Genomic DNA, 18,766 nt, shown 5'->3' on the forward strand with positions numbered 1-18,766 from the left:
GTGTCCCGAGGATATCCAGTGCCGTGACTGCAACAACTGAGATTAGTTTCTAGCTGTGGCTGAGAGACTCCTTGTTTATCCACCTGCCCAAGGGGGACATTAGTACTGTAGATGTTTTTAAAATAAATGCATAAAACATTTGGTACAATGCTTTGCGGTCTGCCAATCCGGGCTGCTCAGATTGATGGTGTGTTCAACCACAGCTCCCAAGGCTTCCCTAGAGCAGTCCATGTAGAATCATAAGGGTTGGAAGGGACCACCAGGGTCATCTAGTCCAACCCCCTGCACAATGCATGAAATTCACCCCCCACACACACACCGTACCCCCTACTCCATGCCCAGAAGACGGCCAAGGTGCCCTTCCTCTCATGATCTGCCTAAGGTCATAGAATCAGCATTGCTGACAGATGGCCATCTAGCTCCTGCTTACAAACCTCCAGAGAAGGAGAGCTCACCACCTCCTGAGGAAGCCTGTTCCGCTGAGGAACGGCTCTGTTAGAAAGTTCTTCCTAATGTTTAGACGCAAACTCTTTTGATCTAATTCCAGCCCAATGGTTCATGTGGGGGGATAAAAGCTGGCGGGTAGTCTAGAGCGGGGCAAATGCATTTATTTATTGCTTGTTTATTACACTTGCATCACATCTTTCTTTTGGTTTCTAAAGAAATATTGAGAGAGCTTGCAAAGGAAAGGAGGCCAGGAGAAGGGGGGTTGCTGTCTCCTTTAAAGAGGCCAAATGCTACAGAAAGACCAGGTGGCAGCTATATGAGAGCTTCACGCTCTTCTAATCTTCAGAATGGGCCACTGATAAATTCTGTACCCAGTAAAAATGTCTTAGGGATAAAGGAGCCCAGGCTAGCCAGATCTTGTCAGATCTCAGGAGCGAAGCAGGATCAGCCCTGGTTAGTACGTGAATGGGAGACCACAACAAAAGTCCAGGCAATGGTAGACCACCTCTGTCCATCTCTTGCCTTGAAAATCTTATGGGGTTGCCATAAGTCAACTGTGATTTGATAACAGTGTACCCCATCAGAGATCAAGGGGCTGGACCACGTGCACCCACTTCTCTCTCACTACACCAGTGTGGTTTAATGGTTAAGAGCAGAGTTTTGGAGTAGTGGACTCTAACCTGGAGAACCAGGCTTGAGTCCCCATTCCTCCACATGAGTGGTGGACACTAATCTGGTGAACTGGGTTGGTTTCCCCACCCCTACACATGAAGCCAGCTGGGCGACCTTGGGCTAGTCACAGCTCTCTCCGAACGCACACCCACCCTCTCAGGTCTTTTATACAACGCTCACAAAAGAATCACATGTTTTACTAAGTCCACCTTCGTTTAACCTTATTTTATTATAAGCTCACACACACATCCTTATGTTCAAATTTGGGCAGTGATCACGCATTGTCCGGATGATTTCGGTCTAACAACCAACTGTAATAGCGGGAGATCTCCAGGTGCCACCTGGAGATTGGCAACCCTAACACACACCTTGCAAAAGCTCTCCCTTGCCTTGTCTTGCTCTCTGCTCAGCCACTTTGACCTTCATCAGTCATCCACCCATACTTGCATCATTTCTCTGGGAAAAAGAGAGCTCTGTGCCTCACACACAGCACTGGAGCATCAACTGGCAAGAGTGGGGGCAACGGAGAGAAGGTAAAGGAGAGAACCTGGCAAGTAGGGGAGTGTGTGGGACAGTACTGATCTTGATGGACCAATGGTCTGATTCATAAGGTTGCCAACCTCCAGATAGTAGCTGGAGATCTGCTATTACAACTGATCTCCAGCCGATAGAGATCAGTTCACCTGGAGAAAATGGCCACTTTGGGAATTGGACTCTATGGCATTAAAGTCCCTCCCCTCCCCAAACCCCACCCTTCTCAGGCTCCACCCCAAAAACCTCCCACTGGTGGTGAAGAGGGACCTGGCAACCCTCCTGATTCAGCAGAAGGCTGCTTCAGCAGAAGGCAGCTTCATATTCCTCTCTGAACCTATCTTTGCTAAGAAGGAATCTTCTCCCGCTCCGAGTGACCTCACCTTACAATTTTGCTGGTCCTCACAGTGTGCGTGAGAACAGAGACAGGAGGTACTGGGCCACAGCTTTCTATGCATTCCCACTAACAGTAGGTGCCCCCAAAACAGCATGTCTAGTCCCTCTGCCGCATCTTGGCTCAGGAGATGTTGGTATATTATGCTGATAGATAAGATTACATCATACAGGCAAACAAGAAAAGAGATTTTCTGCACAGAAATTTATACAAAGATCGTTCTTATTTAAACAATACTGGAATAATATTAAACCAAATGAATCAATGCAGCCCTGAGCATTATCATGTTAAGATTTATATTTCAATTTAGAGATCTGGATAATATAAAGACGTTTTTCTATTTGTTTTGGTACATGGATTTCTGTATTAGAAAGATGGTTGTAATGTGTTAAGTAAGCATTATTAATATTAAAATTTAATTAAAAATAGCCTATCTACAGGGGCTTGCAGCCCAGTAGGTGGGTTCTGCAACCCACCTGAAAATCCCAAACCATGGGAGGAAGGCCACAGTCCTAAACCAGCTACCTGGGACAACCAGGATCTACAAACTGAAGAAAGGAACAAGGATTTCATAGTGGGCAGAAACTTTTACTTTAAAGGATATTCCTAAATACTGCAGCTTCATAGAATTAGGGTTGAGAATCAGACAGGCAGCCCATTCCTGAAGAGGGAAGGCTGCAGCCACAGTGGAACTAGCTTGACCCTTATGCCGGCGTCCGTACCACTTGTGCAAACTGGCACGGACGCTGGTGTAGAGTGACTTTCGCTGGCCCTCCTGGACGCCGGCGGCAGTGTGGTGCTTGAGTGCCGATGCTGCCTCCTGCTGGCGTTTAAACTTTTCCAGCATATCTCCCTGCACCGGCATCCACGGGGGTGTTCCCGGGGCAGAGCTGCCTTTAGGCAGCTTCCTAAGCCCACCCAGGCCCGGAATGCACCATTTTGCAGTGCAGGTGTTCAGTTTCACCTGCAAAATTGTGGTGCAGCCCTGTGGAACTCTATGGGGAGTTCCACAGGCTTTCCCCTGTGCTCTCCCCCTTTATTCCCAGCTTGCTGCCCCTTCAGGAATGGGCTCTTAGCCAAAAAAGATCTGGTCAAATGACCTGCCATATATTGGACAAGTATTCTTAAACCATTAATTTTATTAGGACAACTGAAAGGTGCTTTAATCATTAACTGTCTTGACGCTAATTTCAAAAGCAGGGTGATTAACTACTACTATGAAACAATCAATTAACTTAAAAAATGAAGTAAACTTTTAACATTAGACAAGGGGGGGGTTACCGCACTTTTATTCTCAGCGATGTAGTAAGAGTTTGAAAACGTTTTTAAAAATACTGTTCGCACTTTGTTTGGCCCCTTTAGCTGTGAAGACGTCTTCCAACCATTTATAAGCCGTGGTATCCAAAAAACCCTTTTAAAGCGATGTTTTTTACAACATTTTCAAACTCTTAATACATCCCTGGGAATACAATACCGCACTTTGTATTCCCAGCGATGTATTAAGAGTTTGAAAATGATATAAAAAACATTGCTTTAAAAAGTTTTTGGATACCACGGCTTATAAATGGTTGGAAGACGTCTTCACAGCTAAAGGGGCCAAACAAAGTGCGAACAGTATTTTTTGTAACGTTTTCAAACTCTTAATACATCGCTGGGAATACATAGAAAGTGCGAACAGTATTTTTTATAACATTTTCAAACTCTTAATACATCGCTGGGAATACAAGTGCGGTAACCCCCAAAGTGCGGTAACCCCCAAGGTTTCTCTAACTGTGAACTATCCACTAAAGGATTCTTCTCTGTGGCTTTCGTCCTGGAAAACCTGTCAGTTTATTTACAGTTAAAGCATTTTTTTATACTGTAAAAACTATTTTTTAAAATGTCCCCTTTAAAAGACAGTTGTTGCTTTTAAAAAATGATCCTGACTTGATATAAAAAGGGGAACTGTGGCATTATTTCTTCAGGGACTATTTTTTGAAACTTTAATCCAACAGCTGCATATTAGTACACAATCCTACACTTTGCAAGGAAAATGATGCTGCTCATATCTGCCTCCTGCCAAGGGGGAATTCAAAGGCAATTTCTACACGGGCAACAACAATTTCCACTATGATACAGGTGAGACATGCACCTGGATCAAAAATAGTTTATGCATAAGTCCTAATGGGTGTCTTGCATGGGATGGCAGCCTTTTTGTGAGCTTAACGTATTTTTAGTCGGGTCCGTGGAATTTATTTCCAAACAAAGGTGCATAAGAGCTGCAATCCGATCCTAGGTATTTTAACTCTGATTTCTCACTGACTTTACTGGACCTTAAGTCTGCAGACACAACCCAGTATGCACGTTTGTGTGTGTGAAGTGCCGTTATGTCGCAGCCGACTTATGGCGATCTCTTTTTGGGGTTTTCATGGCAAGAGACTAGCAGAGGCGGTTTGCCAGTGCCTTCCTCTGCACAGCAACCCTGGTATTACTTGGTGGTCTCCCATCCAAATACTAACCAGGGCTGACCCTGCTTAGCCTCTGAGATCTGACGAGATCAGGCTAGCCTGGGCCATGCACGTTTAGTCAGATGTAAACCTGAGTACAATGCATAGGGTTGCCAACCTCCAGGTACTAGCTGGCGATCTCCTGCTATTCCAACTGATCTCTAGCCAATAAGAGATTGGTTCACCTGGAGAAAATAGCCGCTTTGGCAATTGGACTCTATGGCATTGAAGTCCCTCCCCAAGCCCCGCCCTCCTCAGGCTCCGCCCCAAAAACCTCCCGCTGGTGGCAAAGAGGGACCTGGCAACCCTTAAAAAACAAACAAACATATTTTTTTATTTTTATAACATAAACATATAAAATAAAACAAATACAATAACAAAAAGTAATAACTAATAAAAAATACAAAAGAATATTCATCTTATAATCTACATAGTACATTCAAAGTTAAAAAAATTACAAAATGCAAAATATCCTTTTGACCCACCACCCACCATAAACCTGGCAACCCTAACAATGCAGTCTACCCCCAAAGAAATCAGTTTAAGGCTGCAGAACCAAACGTATGCACTAGTAGAAAAGGGCAAGAGTCCAGTAGCACCTTAAAGACTAACAAAAATATTTTCTGGCAGGGTATGAGCTTTCGTGAGCCACAGCTCACTTCTTCAGATACAGCTAGAATTGTGAATCCCATCTGTCTTTAAGTAGAGTGAATTCAGACAAGCATTAGTATGTAAATGTTGTGTGTGTGTGTTAAGTGCCGTCAAGTCGCTTCCGACTCCTGGCGGCCTTATGAATGAAAGTCCTCCAAAATGTCCAGTCTTTGACAGCCTTGCTCAGATCTTGCAAACTGAAGGCTGTGGCGTCCTTTATTGAGTCAATCCATCTCTTGTTGGGTCTTCCTCTTTTCCTGCTGCCCTCAACTTTTCCTATCATGACGGTCTTTCCCAGTGACTCTTGCCGTCTCATGACGTGACCAAAATACGACAGCCTCAGTTTAGTCATTTTAGCTTCTAAATGTTAACATGTAAATGTTAACATGTAAATGTTAACAGCATGCAAATGTGAATAGCAGGCGTGATGGGATTAGGTGTGGTCTGCAGCAGAGTCTGTGATGTCCAGGGGAGAGATGGATGTGGAGAAATCAGCATTGGTCATGAGCCATGAATGCAAGGTCTTTATTCAGCCCAGGTCAATGCATTGACTTTAGTTTGAATAGCAGCTGGAATTCAGCAGTTTCTCTTTCCAATCTCCCTTTGCAATTCCTTTGTAAGAGAACCTATGCACGTTTGCCCAGACCTAATCCCCAGGAGCGTTTACTCTCAAAGCCCCCTAAGAGTACAAGCAGATGATTTAAAACTGATAGGGGCAGTAACGGCACCACGCAGCCCAACCCTCATCGTGCCCACGCGGGCGTCAACCCTATCAGCGCGGATCGTTCGACCCGCCCGCCTGCCCCGCCTCCTCCCGGGGCGTGCGAGTCGCGTTGCTAGGGGCCCGTTAGCAACGCAGCGGCGTACGTCATCAACCCCTTCCCGGTTCCGAAGTCCTGCGCCGGAAGGCCTTGTCTTTCGTGACCGGACGTTCCTTCGTTGCGGGGCAACCCGGAAGTGTGAGGCGGGAGCTGAAGGGGCGAGATGGGTTGCGATGGGGGGACCATCCCCAAGAGGCACGAGCTGGTGAAGGGGCCTCGTAAGGTCGAGAAGGTGAAAGACGGCATGGGAGGGGGCCGGACGGGGATGGGGGGTGTGGGTGGAGGCCAAGGTCCTAGGAGACGGGCAACTATGGGAGTGCTGGTGAACCGTTTCCCCATCCTCAGTGGGTCGCCGTGTTAGTCTGTCTGCAGTAGTAGAAAAGGGCAAGAGTCCAGTAGCACCTTAAAGACGAACACAAATATTTTCTAGTAGGGTGAAATACGAGAGCTCATACCCTACCAGAAAATATTTTTGTTAGTCTTTAAGGTGCTACTTTCCTTTTATCCCTTAGAAGCTCCTTGATCAATTGATCTTGAGCAGCATATATCTAGTGTTGGAGGGATATAAGGACTGAAACAAATATTGCCACTGAGAATGTAGCCTTGGGGTCCCTATCACTTAGTAAAAAAGGCGTTATGTCAGTCACTTAAGCATTGGATTTGTATATTAAAAGGGGGAAAATATAGTGCAATCAACGTTCCTTTAAGGTGCTACTGGACTCCTGCCCTTTTCTACTGTTTCACCATCCTGCAAGGGTGAAGCATCTCCCCCACCGCCTCCTCTCCTTCTCGCCTCCTGAAAGTACGTGTGTGTGTGTGTTAAGTACCGTCAAGTCGCTTCCGACTCATGGCGACCTATGAATGAAAGTCCTCCAAATGTCCTACCTTTGACAGCCTTGCTCAGATCTTCCAAACTGAGGGCTGCGGCTTCCTTTATCGAGTCAATCCATCCCTTCTTGGGTTTTCCTCTTTTCCTGCTGCCCTCAACTTTTCCTAGCATGACCTGAAAGTACATACTGGGAGAGAACTGTTGACTGGAAAACAGGAGAAGGAACACTTTCCACATAGCAATCCCCCACCCCCACCCCGAAAGGCATGAAGCTTCTTGGGTTCGTTTCACACATTCTATTAATTTTTCAAATTTCTAGCCTGCCCTCTCCAGCCGCAGCCGGCTCAGGGTGGGTAACAACACTGTTGGGGGGAGGACTCTAAAATGTTTCAGAAGGAGACTCCAGCGAGGAGCTGCTGAGCCTGGTATTCATGTATAGGTTTGATACAGCTGTAGGCTTGACCAAAGGGTTAATGAGAAAATGCACTAAAGAAATAAAGGTTTTTGCTAAACTGAGCTAAAAGACAGCCATAAAGCTGCAAGATAATGAATGAAGGACTCTTTGGTAAATAGTAGCTGCAAAAAGTAACTGCAAGAAGACAGGAGATAAGAAAAGGATGATATATGCCCATCTCCCACAGAACTTCTCCGGGCATTCATTGTTTCAGCAATTGTGGATTAGGTTGCTAACTTGGTCAAGGACAGAAGTAGGGGTGTTACCTCATTAGCACTGTAAATTGCCCACCCTAAGGGGAGGTATTGCCTCCATTTTCTGATCATGGGATCTATGAAGAGGTATGTTGTGGGTGTAACAGGACAATGTATGTCTAAGGTTGTATGTCTAAGGTGGTAAGAGAATGGTGTAAAGAGGAGGAGAACGTGACGTTTGTAATTGACATCTTGGCAAGTATGTAATCTTATGTTGGACTAAAAGTGTTTGCTTCTGCTTTGGACTGGAGCCTGTTATTCAGCTGAATAATAAATCTTTAAACCTTCTCCTCCTTGGTGTGCTTATTGGGCCGGCACACCAAGGGACGAATCTGTTGGTTGAAAAACTGTCACCAGTCAACACTATCAGACTTGAGCTCTGTAGGAATTTGAGATAGTTAGCTACCTGGTTGGCCACTGGTAAAATTTCTTTCCCCAAAGCTGTTTGCTTGAGGCTGGCCAGTATTTTATGAGAGCTTCATAGTTCAGCCTCTAGACCATGAGTGCTACTGGAGACAGTGGATATATTTAAAATTCAGAACTTGTTCTTACTAAGGGAGTAGCTATTATCTACACAAAGAACTGCATAGTGTTTCTGCCACGGCCCAGTTACTAATGATCCTGTATTGTGGTTCTGTATAGAATTGCACCAGAGAATAGTGCTTATTTATTATTTATACAGTGATATCAAGGCAAATGAGCACAAAGCCTCTGTCAACTCAGTTTTACTGCTTGAACATACAAGCAAATTGGAGATAAATTGAGTTCAAATGTGGTTTGTATAACATACCGTAATAGAGAAAGGTTCACATCCAAGTAAAGAACTGAAAACAAGAGGTGGACCTTGAAGATTTCAAGATAGTGTGGGCATAGTGTGGGGGCTGCCCTTCGGCGTCAGAAGGAACATGCAAGCCATGATTGCCTCCATACAGATATTTCATTGCATGTCTATACATTAAGAAGCTACTGTCAATTCTGATATGTCAGCATGTATATAATGGTAAGTGTGTGTGTGCAACTGCTCTTCTGCCCCTTCTCTTGGCAATTTTTGCACAGACCTATTGCAAAGGGCCACATAGAAACGGGACAATGGAAGGTCCTACCCTCCACTGATGAATTTGGAGATTGGTGCCAGAAACCTGCAGATGAATCGTTTAAGTAGCACTAGCCATGTGCTTGTCTGCTAATAATTATTCTGTGGTGTTTTTTTTAAAGCACATTGAATATGAAGTGTTTGTGAGAGGTAGGATTCTAAAGTGTGACAAAAGATGGGTGTAAAATGTGTTGGCTTTGAGCGAGCCTTTACCTTCTTGATGTACCTGTTGCTCTTCCTCAGGTTGACAAAAACGCCGAACTAGTGGCCCAGTGGTACTACTGCACTCTGAGTCAGGAAAAATTAAGCAGACCTATAGTCGCTTGTGAGCTTGGCAGGTATGATTGTAATTTTTTTTTTCTTTTAAAGGAATCCTAATTTCTGAATAACTCTCAGTTGTGAAGTTAATCCATTTTCGCAATGTGTTTCTTATGACAGGCTGTATAACAAAGATGCCATCATTGAATTTTTGCTGGAAAAATCTTCCGAGAAAGCCATCATGGAGGCTGCATCCCATATAAAGAGTATTAAGGTAAAAAAACTGTCTGCTTGTGATCTTTTTCAGTATTTTTGTACTGAAGGCTGTATCTGTTGTGCCCAGTTCAGAGTCAGTTAATTATGCCTGGTTCCTCAACACAAGCTCAGTTTATTTTAAAGAAATTCAGAAGAACAGATTTCTTTGGAATGATGCCCATTTGTAAAATCAGGCAGCCTTGAGATGTGGGTTTGTTTGTTTTTCTCTCTAATGAAGTTCCATGTGCTTCTCCGTGGCCCTTTGACCCCTTGCGTGGCTCGTCTTTCGTTGATCCAATTGCTTCTTGCCTCTCCTGTTGAGATCATAGAATGATAGAGTTGGAGGGGTCCACCAGGGTCATCTAGTCCAGCCCACTGGCGCAGAGTGGTAAACTGCAGTACTGCAGTCCAAGCTCTGCTCATGACCTGAGTTCGATCCCAACGGAAGTCGGTTTCAGATAGTCACCTTCAGATTGACTCAGCCTTCCATCCTTCCGAGGTCAGTAAAATGAGTACCCAGCTGGCTGGGGGTAAAGTGTAGATGACTGGTGAAGGCAACGGCAGACCACCCCGTAAACATAATCTGCCTAGTAAACGTTGGGGTGCAGTGTCACCCTGTTGGTTAGTAATGATTTGGTGCTTGCACAGGGGACTACCTTGACCTTTTTAATAATATATTTGATAGTACTTTTTTGCTTATTATGTTTAGTCTGATTTGAATGCCTAATCGGCCAGCACTTTTAAATCCAGTTTTTAATGGATTTATTCTTCATAATGCCTATTTCTGTCACCTATGTGCTTAATTGCTTACCTTGCTGGGACTTGGTGGCACATAATCATAGAAGTCAGGCCTTAGTGCTCAGGGTGTGATCAGCACATATCTCATTGGTACTTTAAGGTTTGCTTACTGTGGCTTGTTTGATTATTTGATCTTTATTCTGTCCTTCCTCCAAGGAGATCAGGGCAGCATATTTAGTTCTCCCCCACCCCATTTTATCCCCACAACAACCCTGTTACCTAGGTCCAGCTGAGAGATGGTGACAGGCCCAAGGTTTCCTCCTGAGGGTAAAGTGGAAGACTGATATAAACCCTGTTTCCCTGATCCTGGTCCAGTACTCTAATTTTTACTCCATCCTAGCTTGCCTCCACCAGCTGAAGTTTTAGAAACCATTTAGGCTTGCTAGAAGCAAGTTCCATCACTTGTTTGGCACAGATCCCCCACCCCCATTAAAGATCAGGACTTCGGCTCTAAGTAAGTCAACATATAACTTTATTAATGTTAGACTGGTAGACAGGAGGATTGTGGTATCTTTGGCTGTATCTTCCTTCCAGGTTACGTGGACAAAAGGCAACTTAGCTAAGGCTTCTGTGTATTCTCTTTCAGAATGTCATAGAACTGAACCTTACAGACAATCCAGCTTGGGCCGGCGACAAGGGGAACACCAAGGGAGATAAATACGATGACATCCAGAGTGCTCGTTTTATTTGCCCTATAGTGGGACTGGAAATGAATGGAAGACATCGGTTAGTGTTTTCTGTTTAATTGTAAGAAAATGCCTATTCTGAGTCATTCTCTTCCCTTAACTGATTTTGGTTTGTATATTTCAGTAGTTTCTTCATCAGTTAATTTGGTTATGATCCAGTTGAATCCATTTGTAGCGTATAGCCTCATTTTACAAATAAGGGGCTGGCAGCCAACTCCAAGAAATGTGTATTAGAACTTAAGATCCAAGCCCCGGTGGTTCTCCAGAATAAGGGCCTTTGCACTCCAGTAACTGTATTTCCCAGTAAAATCAATGGAAAACAATACACCTGAATTCCTATGTCACTAACCTCCTTGGTGCCTTCTTTGTCTTCTTGCCTATTTTCTCAAGTCCTTTGTTACTTTTAATGTGCTGAATTTAAACTTACAGCACCTTGAAGTATCAGGAGTTGGTAGTACCAGATTGAAACAAGTAAAGTACCCAGTAGAGTTGCTAACTCCCCCCCCCCCGCAGCTGTCACCTGGCTTGATCCTGATTTCCTTTCATTGCAGTGTTTATATACAGTACTTTGGGTTTGGTGAATCTGTGGGATTCTTCAGGGGAATCTGTGGGATTCTGTTGAGAATGCCTGCCTACGGGACTGGTTCCAGGTTTTGAGGAGCCCCTGGCAAACACTACCCAAGGGGCCCTGCCGCGCCCCCCTTTCACCCCCACCTGTCAAAAGTTGTCATTAATGGTGACAGGTTGGACAAGCGCAAAGTGCTCAGAAATGAGTCCTCATGCCCCACGTCCTAGCCCCCATCAGTCTCGAACTAACCCTTCTGCCAAGAGACCAAGGGAGAGTCTCCAGCTTTACCAGGTTTTAAGGAAGAAGTTATCCCTGCAAGGTGGGACACTTGCAAGATGGGGATCGAAAACAATTACTCTGGTAGCTGTAGCCAGTGAAGGCCAAAGTACTGGAATCAGATTGTAGCCCCAAAACCCACAGAATATAATTAGTAAGGTTTATTAACAGGGTTGTGCAGGAATATACAAATGTAAGAGCAGTGTCCATCATGGAAAAAATGATAAAAGCTAAATAACTAAGTTAGAATACTTATACAGACTTTGGTTCTCTAATCCAGATGTTATCTGCCCAGACTGAGTCCAAACAGAGTTTCCAAGTCCCAGGCAGGTGTTCTGGCCAACAAGGCTCCCAACAGGTCCAGAATCAAGAGGTACCCAAAGGAAGATACAATCTGAGCAAAGGGTACAGACTAGAATGAAGGATTTTCCTTTATGCCAAACTGTCTGCATTGATTCTAATGGACCAGTCAAATGAATTTCTAGCCAGGTGACCTTAACCCATCAGGTGTGTTGCTAGCTGGGGTCCTTACCAGTCAGGTGTGTTAGCATGAGACCAAGTACTCTGCAGTTGCACATCTATACAACTCCGACATCTATACAAGTGAATGTGATTGCTTCATTTTTAATTGCTTATTTACTGAAAATGCATGATTGGACCTCGGGAGTATTGCTAATTGTGTGTGTGCCGTCATAAAATCATAGAGTTGGAAGGGACCACCAGGGTCATCAAGTCCAACCCCCTGCACAATGCAGGAAATTCACAACTACCTCCCCCCCCCCCGTGACCAGAAGATGGCCAAGATGCCCTCCCTCTCATCATCTGCCTGTCACAGAATCAGCGTTCTGACAGATGGCCATCTAACCTCTTCTTAAAAACCTCCAGGGAAGGAGAGCTTGCCACCTCCTGAGGAAGCCTGTTCCACTGACGAACCGCTCTGACTGCTAGAAAATTCTTCCTAATGTCTAGACGGAAACTCTTTTGATTTAATTTCAACCCGTTGGTTCTGGTCTGACCTTGGGCAACAGAAAACAACTCAGCTCCATCCTCTATATGACAGCCCCTCAAGTATTTGAACATGGTTATCATATCCCCTCTCAGTCTTCTCCTCTTCAGGGTAAACATACCCAGCCCCTTCAACCTTTCCTCATAGGACTTGGTCTCCAGACCCCTCACCATCTTTGTTGCTCTCCTCTGGACACATTCCAGCTTGTCTACATCTTTCTTAAATTGTGGTGCCCAAAACTGAACACAGTACTCTAGGTGAGGTCTAACCAGAGCAGAGTAAAGCGATACCATCAAGTCACAGCTGACTTACAGTGACTGCCCCTTGGGGTTTTCGAGGCAAGAGACATTCATTCGGAGGTGGTTTGCCATTTCCTGCCTCCACGTGAGCTGAGAGACTTCTGAGAGAACTGTGACTGGCCCAAGATTGCCCAGCAGGCTTCATGTGGAGGGGTGGGGAATCGAACCTGCTTCTCCGATATAGAGTCCATCCATCTTAACCAATACACTGTGCTGGCTCTATAAAGTCCTTTTCTTACTATGTACTCCTAGGGATATCCACAAGAGGGCACTTTGACATATACCAACTAAACCGCCAGTTACTGGCAACTAGCCTGTGTAGTCAATGAGATGTGCCCCCCCCCCCCCCCCAGTCTGTTGCTTACAAATTCTGGACTAGTTGTGATTTGGAACACTCATGCTATACTTGGAAATAAGTCCCATGAGTTTAAATAGGGCTTCTTCCCAGGTAAGCGTGCATAGGATTACAGCATGAAGGTAAACGTTAGTCATACAAGTTTAAGTGGGATGGCTTTTCGTGCGGACTTTAGCTAGCTTGGACTTCTGCTTTCCATCTGGTAACATGTATTTTTATTTTTATTCTTGCAAGGTTTTGCTTCCTGCGGAACTGTGGGTGTGTGTTCTCTGAACGTGCCCTCAAGGAAATTAAAACAGAAGCTTGTCACAAGGTAAGTGATATTTTTTGTCGTAAAAACCCTCTTCCTCCCACCAAGTCACCGCTTGTAAATTTGTACTGTGCTCTGGCCCAGAAGTGTGTATGCTTATGTTCTTTTAAGAACAGTAAGAGCTGAAACTTGTTTAACTGCTGCTTAGATTGCTTTTGGGAATTTCCCCCTGGATTTCATCTTCAATGCTCTGAGCTCAGTAGAGGTTCTGTTTATCCTTGAGAGGATCTTGTCTTCTTCTGTTCGATGGCCTAGTGAAAGTAATGCAAGAAAGTCGTCTTTTACTTTGTGTTCACAGATGTGTCACTAATAGCCTGTGCAAAACAGTTTAGACAAACGTCTGTCCCCCAGCGTCCTCAGGAAGCTCAGTCATTGCCCACTCTAAGTTTCCAGGAAATGTTTTTATCCTTTTTTCATGGGTTGCCTGCTCCAAATGATTCTTTGTGGTGTGTTTTTTCACACTGGTGTTGTAGGGGCGTTAATGTTTGTCAGTGACTGTATGTGAGAGGGGCATACGGGGGAGTGGGCGGAGCTTAAGAGAGAGCTGCTGGGAAAAAGAGGGGTTTTTTTTTGACACTGGGTTCCAGCATAATGGGTTATGCCTAGTGTGACTGGGGGAAAACCCAGAAGGGTGAAGAAAGAGAGAGTTTGGGGGTGTTGGGGAGGTCCCTGGCTCTAGTCACAGAGGAGAGGAATAATTTCTGAGGAAAGAGGTATTCCTGGCCCAAACATTGTGAGATCATTACTTTAAGTGCTGTGAAGTAATTCCACAGAGAGAAAAAGGAAGGAAGAAGGGAGAATCTTCATATTTTACTAGTTTTAGGCACCAGAGTATACACATGAACCTCTGTGTGCAGGTTCTGGGACTAAGCTACCTTAAAGTGTTGGAAATCGGGGTTAAGTAAAATGACATCTGTGCTGTACTTGTTGAGTAACTCATTATTTGTATAGAAAACTTGTACCTTTCCTTTTTCTCCCATATCTTTTCCTGTGAAGTATAATAAAATTCTGTTATTTTATTGTTGAACTGAATAAAGCCTCTGGCGTCTCCATTATCTGAGGTAAAACGAAGTAGGAGACAAGGGAGAGATCCCCCTCCCCCCCGGTCACAGGGCTTTAACCTAGAACTTGCTTTTGTGAACAAAGGCGTTGTTGTGGTGTGATGTTTGTGTGAATTTAAGTTGGATTCTGTCTGTGTTGAGAACAAAATGTTGGACTGGAAGATCAAAGAAGGTGTCGCCTTTCTGATGCAGCCTCCAACACTTGTGGTAGCCAAAGGAATAAATGACGTGCTTCATAAATGTATCTCATCTTGAAACCAATCAGTGGCTTGTAGTCTACCCTCTCCACTTGAAGATCATGTTGTTGCAGGGGCATGGACAGAGGGCGTTTTCTGGAGCACTGTGGACTACCGCAGCTAGGGTCACTTGGACTTCAGTTATGCCATTGATCAGTAGTAAAGCACCTGTTTTATATGCTGCATCATCAACAGAAGTTGAATAGGAACTTTAATGTTGGCAATAGATGGAGAAGAGCAGTCCTGAGTAGAGACAACAGAACTCATATTGTTAATATATGTTGAACAATAAGGGGGCAAGCACCCCTCCGATGTACTCCCTTCTGCAGGGGAATTATGTTGTAAAGTTGTGTGTCTAACCCATTGTGGACTTGTGCAGTGGGATTAGAATACAGAATCTCAATCAGAGCCAACAGTCTCTTGTCAATAGGTGTTGATTTTAGCTTGTGCCACAGTCAGGCATGGAGTACAGTGTCAAAAGCTGCCTTCAGATCCATGAAGGCAACAGCAAGAATCCCCCGACTCTTGGTTGTGTATTTCTTAATTAAGAACTGTAAAGTCAAAAGATGATAATCTATACAAGCCCTTCACCTGAAGCCGGCCTGTTCCCTCTCCAGGATTTTATTATGTCATAGAATCATAGAATTGGAAGGTACCACCAGGGTTATCTAGTCCAACCCCCTGCACAATGCAGGAAATTAACATCTACCTCCCCCCACATCCCCAGTGACTCCTACTCCATGCCCAGAAGATGGCCAAGATGCCCTCCTTCTCATCATCTGCTTAAGGTCATAGAATCAGCATTGCTGACAGATGGCCATCTAACCTCTTCTTAAAAACCTCCAGGGAAGAAGAGCTCACCACCTCCCGAGGAAGCCTGTTCCACTGAGGAACCACTCTAACTGTTAGAAAATTCTTCCTAATGTCTAGACTGTAGTTTCCAACCAGTCCACAAGTTGGTAATAAAGAGGTAGTGTTTTCAGAATGTTTCTAGTAGCTGTTTGCTTTAAGTGAGTTGGATTTCATTGTGAGCGTATCGTTACAGAAGTGTTACATGTGTTTGCCCTCTACACACAGGCTTAATTGAAGCGACTGTTGATTGTAAACAGGAAGGTTGAAATGTTGAACACAGTTCAGCAACCATAGCTATATTATCTGTGTTGGCTCTGCCGGTTTCTTCCACAAGCAGTTGCCATGTACTCCTTGGAAACGGAGGCACCCTAACAAACAGTAATCCTCATATGGTTGTCCCTTCAGTTATTGCACCTAATATAATGATGTTCTCTCTCTCTCTCTTTCAGCTCCTTATGGAGCTCAAGGCAGCTTACAATATAGATAAAATACATAAAAAAAATTAAAATCACAAGTTAGGACCGCTAATAATTTAATCAAACGGGGTCCTAAATAAATACCTTCTTCAGCTGCCCCCTAAAGATTGAAAGTGAGGGGGCCAGATGCACCTCCTTGGAAAGGCTGTCCCATAATTGTGGGGCTGCCACTGAAAAGGCCCTCTCTCATGTACCCTCCAAGTTAACTTCTTTGATTGGTGGAACAGTCGAGGGCCTCTCCCTGTGATCTGATTACCTGATGCTTCAGATACCGTGGGCCCCTGCCACATAGGGCTTGTGTTTAATTGCAGCATAAAACCATAAGGAGTAAAAAAAACCAAAAAAACATAATTTTACAGTTAAAGGCTTATTTCCACAATGAGTCAATACTCATCACAGTACTGCTGGCTTGAAATATTATCATCTTTACAATAAATGAGGTTCGAGTTCAGTAGCACCTTAAAGATCAACAGGATTTGCAGGGTATAAGCTTTTGAGAGTCAAAGCTCCCTTCGCCAGATACAAAATGATGTATCTGGCGAAGGGAGCTTTGACTCAAGACAAAGTATCTGACAAAAGTTGGACAGCCATCTGTCAGCAATGCTGATTCTAGAACCTTAAGCAGATGATGAGAGGGAGGGCATCTTGGCCATCTTCTGGACATGGAGTAGGGGGGTCACTGGGGGTGGGGGGGGTAGTTGCGAATTTCCTGCATTGTGCAGGGGGTTGGATTAGATGACCCTGGTGGTCCCTTCCAACTCCATGATTCTATGAAAGGGAGCTTGGACTCTCAAAGCTTATGCCCTGCAAATCTTGTTGGTTTCTAATGTGCTACTGGACTCAGATCTTGCTCTTCTACTGAAGACCAACACGACCACTTGCCTGAAACTTTACACTAAACAGTTCATTTCAAATGTTTTTGTTAAAGCTTTGATTTGTAGCCTTAGGTTTTTCCCCCACATGCACATTGCAGAGAGACCCATGTGTCTTGGTTCAAAAGAAATTAGACAGAAGTAACAGTTGGGACAGAAAAAAGAGTCTGTTATCGTCTTCCAGGTTTCGTGGTCTCTACTATTAAAAGAATGAGTTGATAACAGATCACAAGTTACTCTCAGAAGCATGACTGATAACACCTTCTTAAGATCAGCCGAGGTTTAGTAAATGGGCCCGGAGGGCACTGGTTGCCATGTATTGGGCATATAATGTTTTGTTTTTATTTAAAGCGGCAATTAGCTCTATTCCCCAATCGTACACCCCCCCTTTGCGCATAGCAGCAAAATTAACTGCAATGCAAATGTGCTCAAAGCAGGAAAAGAAGAAACACCTTGTGATGTTCTAGGTATCGGGTGTGACACGCATTGCATATGCAGTCCCTGCTTCCATCTCCCTTGCCTCCCTAAAACAAAAGGAGGGTCTTTTTAAAGATAACTCCTAGATCCAGCTGAATTTGCCTTCTAGCTGGAGGGAGGCATTGTTGTGCTGACAGCTAAGTATGGGTATTGTGTCTGTGTAGTTTATACACAGCAAGGCTCCATTACTGTGGCACAACAGAGGATAATTAAGCACTCTTGTTTTATTCATTGCCGCCTTTACGCCTTGGTGGGGGATTTAGTCTGACATTCATGGCATGGTTGTGATCACTCAGCGCCTTCTCCTGAGCACATCTTTAGGGTCACCAGACCCTGTTTTGTCTCCTTGCCACTCGTTATAGCTTACAACATTCCCATCAGAAACACCAAGGCATAACTGTTCCATTCTCAACTGTTTAGCCTGGAAAGAAGGCGGTTAAGGGGAGACATGATAGAGGTCTATAAAATTATGGCATGGTATGGAGAGAGTGGACAGGGAGAAGCTTTTCTCCCTCTCTTATAATACTAGAATGCCGGGTCATCTGCTGAAGCAGGAGGGTGAGAGATTCAAAACAGATATAAGGAAGTATTTCTTCACACAATGCACAGTTAAATTGTGTAACTGCCTGCCCCAGGATGCGGTGATGGCTGCCAACTTGGAAGGCTTTAAGAGGGGAGTGGACATGTTCATGGAGGAGAGGGCTATTCATGGCTACTAGTAAAAATGGATGCTAGTCATGATGCATATCTATTCTCTCCAGGATCAGAGGAGCATGCCCATTATATTAGGTGCTTTGGAACACAGGCAGGATGGTGCTGCTGCAGTCGTCTTGTTTGTGGGCTTCCTAGAGGCACCTGGTTGGCCACTGTGTGAACAGACTGCTGGACTTGATGAACCTTGGTCTGATCCTTCATGGCCCTTCTTATGTTCTTATTGGTCTTTCCTGGAGGAATGCCTCTTCTAAAATGACATCTACTCTGACATTGTAGAAAAATGCATGGAAGAAATATGAAGTATGCTTTTTTTAAACAAAGGTTTATATTTGTATGAGCCAAGTGGTTGATTACCATTAATCAACAAAGATTTCTTTGATTGGGTGTTGTTGACTACTATTGATAACTGCATTGTTACGTCCTGTTTTGCTTTCAACAGTGGCCAGCTAGCCAGGTTTTTTGTCTGCTGTTTTCAGTCCTGTTTGTTCCTCTAAGAAAGCAGCTGGCCTGAGTTTCCCCAAAGTTTTACAGTCTTTACACAGTGAAGACAAGCCCATTTCTTGGAAATGCTTTGTTCGCTTGGAATGGCTTCTCCGTTCCGCTGACTTCCAAAGCACTTTGTCCAAAAATGGTTG

At 44.4% G+C, this 18,766-nt stretch overlaps 1 protein-coding gene across 2 annotated transcripts in view; it reads left to right on the forward strand.

The window, feature by feature from the left end:
* Positions 1-6,124: 6,124 nt before the first annotated feature.
* Positions 6,125-18,766, forward strand: part of RTF2 (replication termination factor 2) — a 73,356-nt gene continuing 60,714 nt past the window's right edge. For both annotated transcript variants that reach the window (XM_056844979.1, XM_056844980.1), the window contains exons 1-5: positions 6,125-6,234; positions 8,876-8,970; positions 9,071-9,164; positions 10,530-10,669; positions 13,368-13,446. In XM_056844979.1, coding sequence (XP_056700957.1) covers positions 6,166-6,234; positions 8,876-8,970; positions 9,071-9,164; positions 10,530-10,669; positions 13,368-13,446 — 477 coding nt within the window. In that variant the 5' untranslated portion in view covers positions 6,125-6,165. The remainder of the gene's footprint in view (positions 6,235-8,875; positions 8,971-9,070; positions 9,165-10,529; positions 10,670-13,367; positions 13,447-18,766) is intronic.

Source organism: Euleptes europaea, chromosome 2 (assembly GCF_029931775.1).
Source record: "Euleptes europaea isolate rEulEur1 chromosome 2, rEulEur1.hap1, whole genome shotgun sequence".
In the NCBI taxonomy this organism is placed as follows: domain Eukaryota; kingdom Metazoa; phylum Chordata; class Lepidosauria; order Squamata; family Sphaerodactylidae; genus Euleptes; species Euleptes europaea.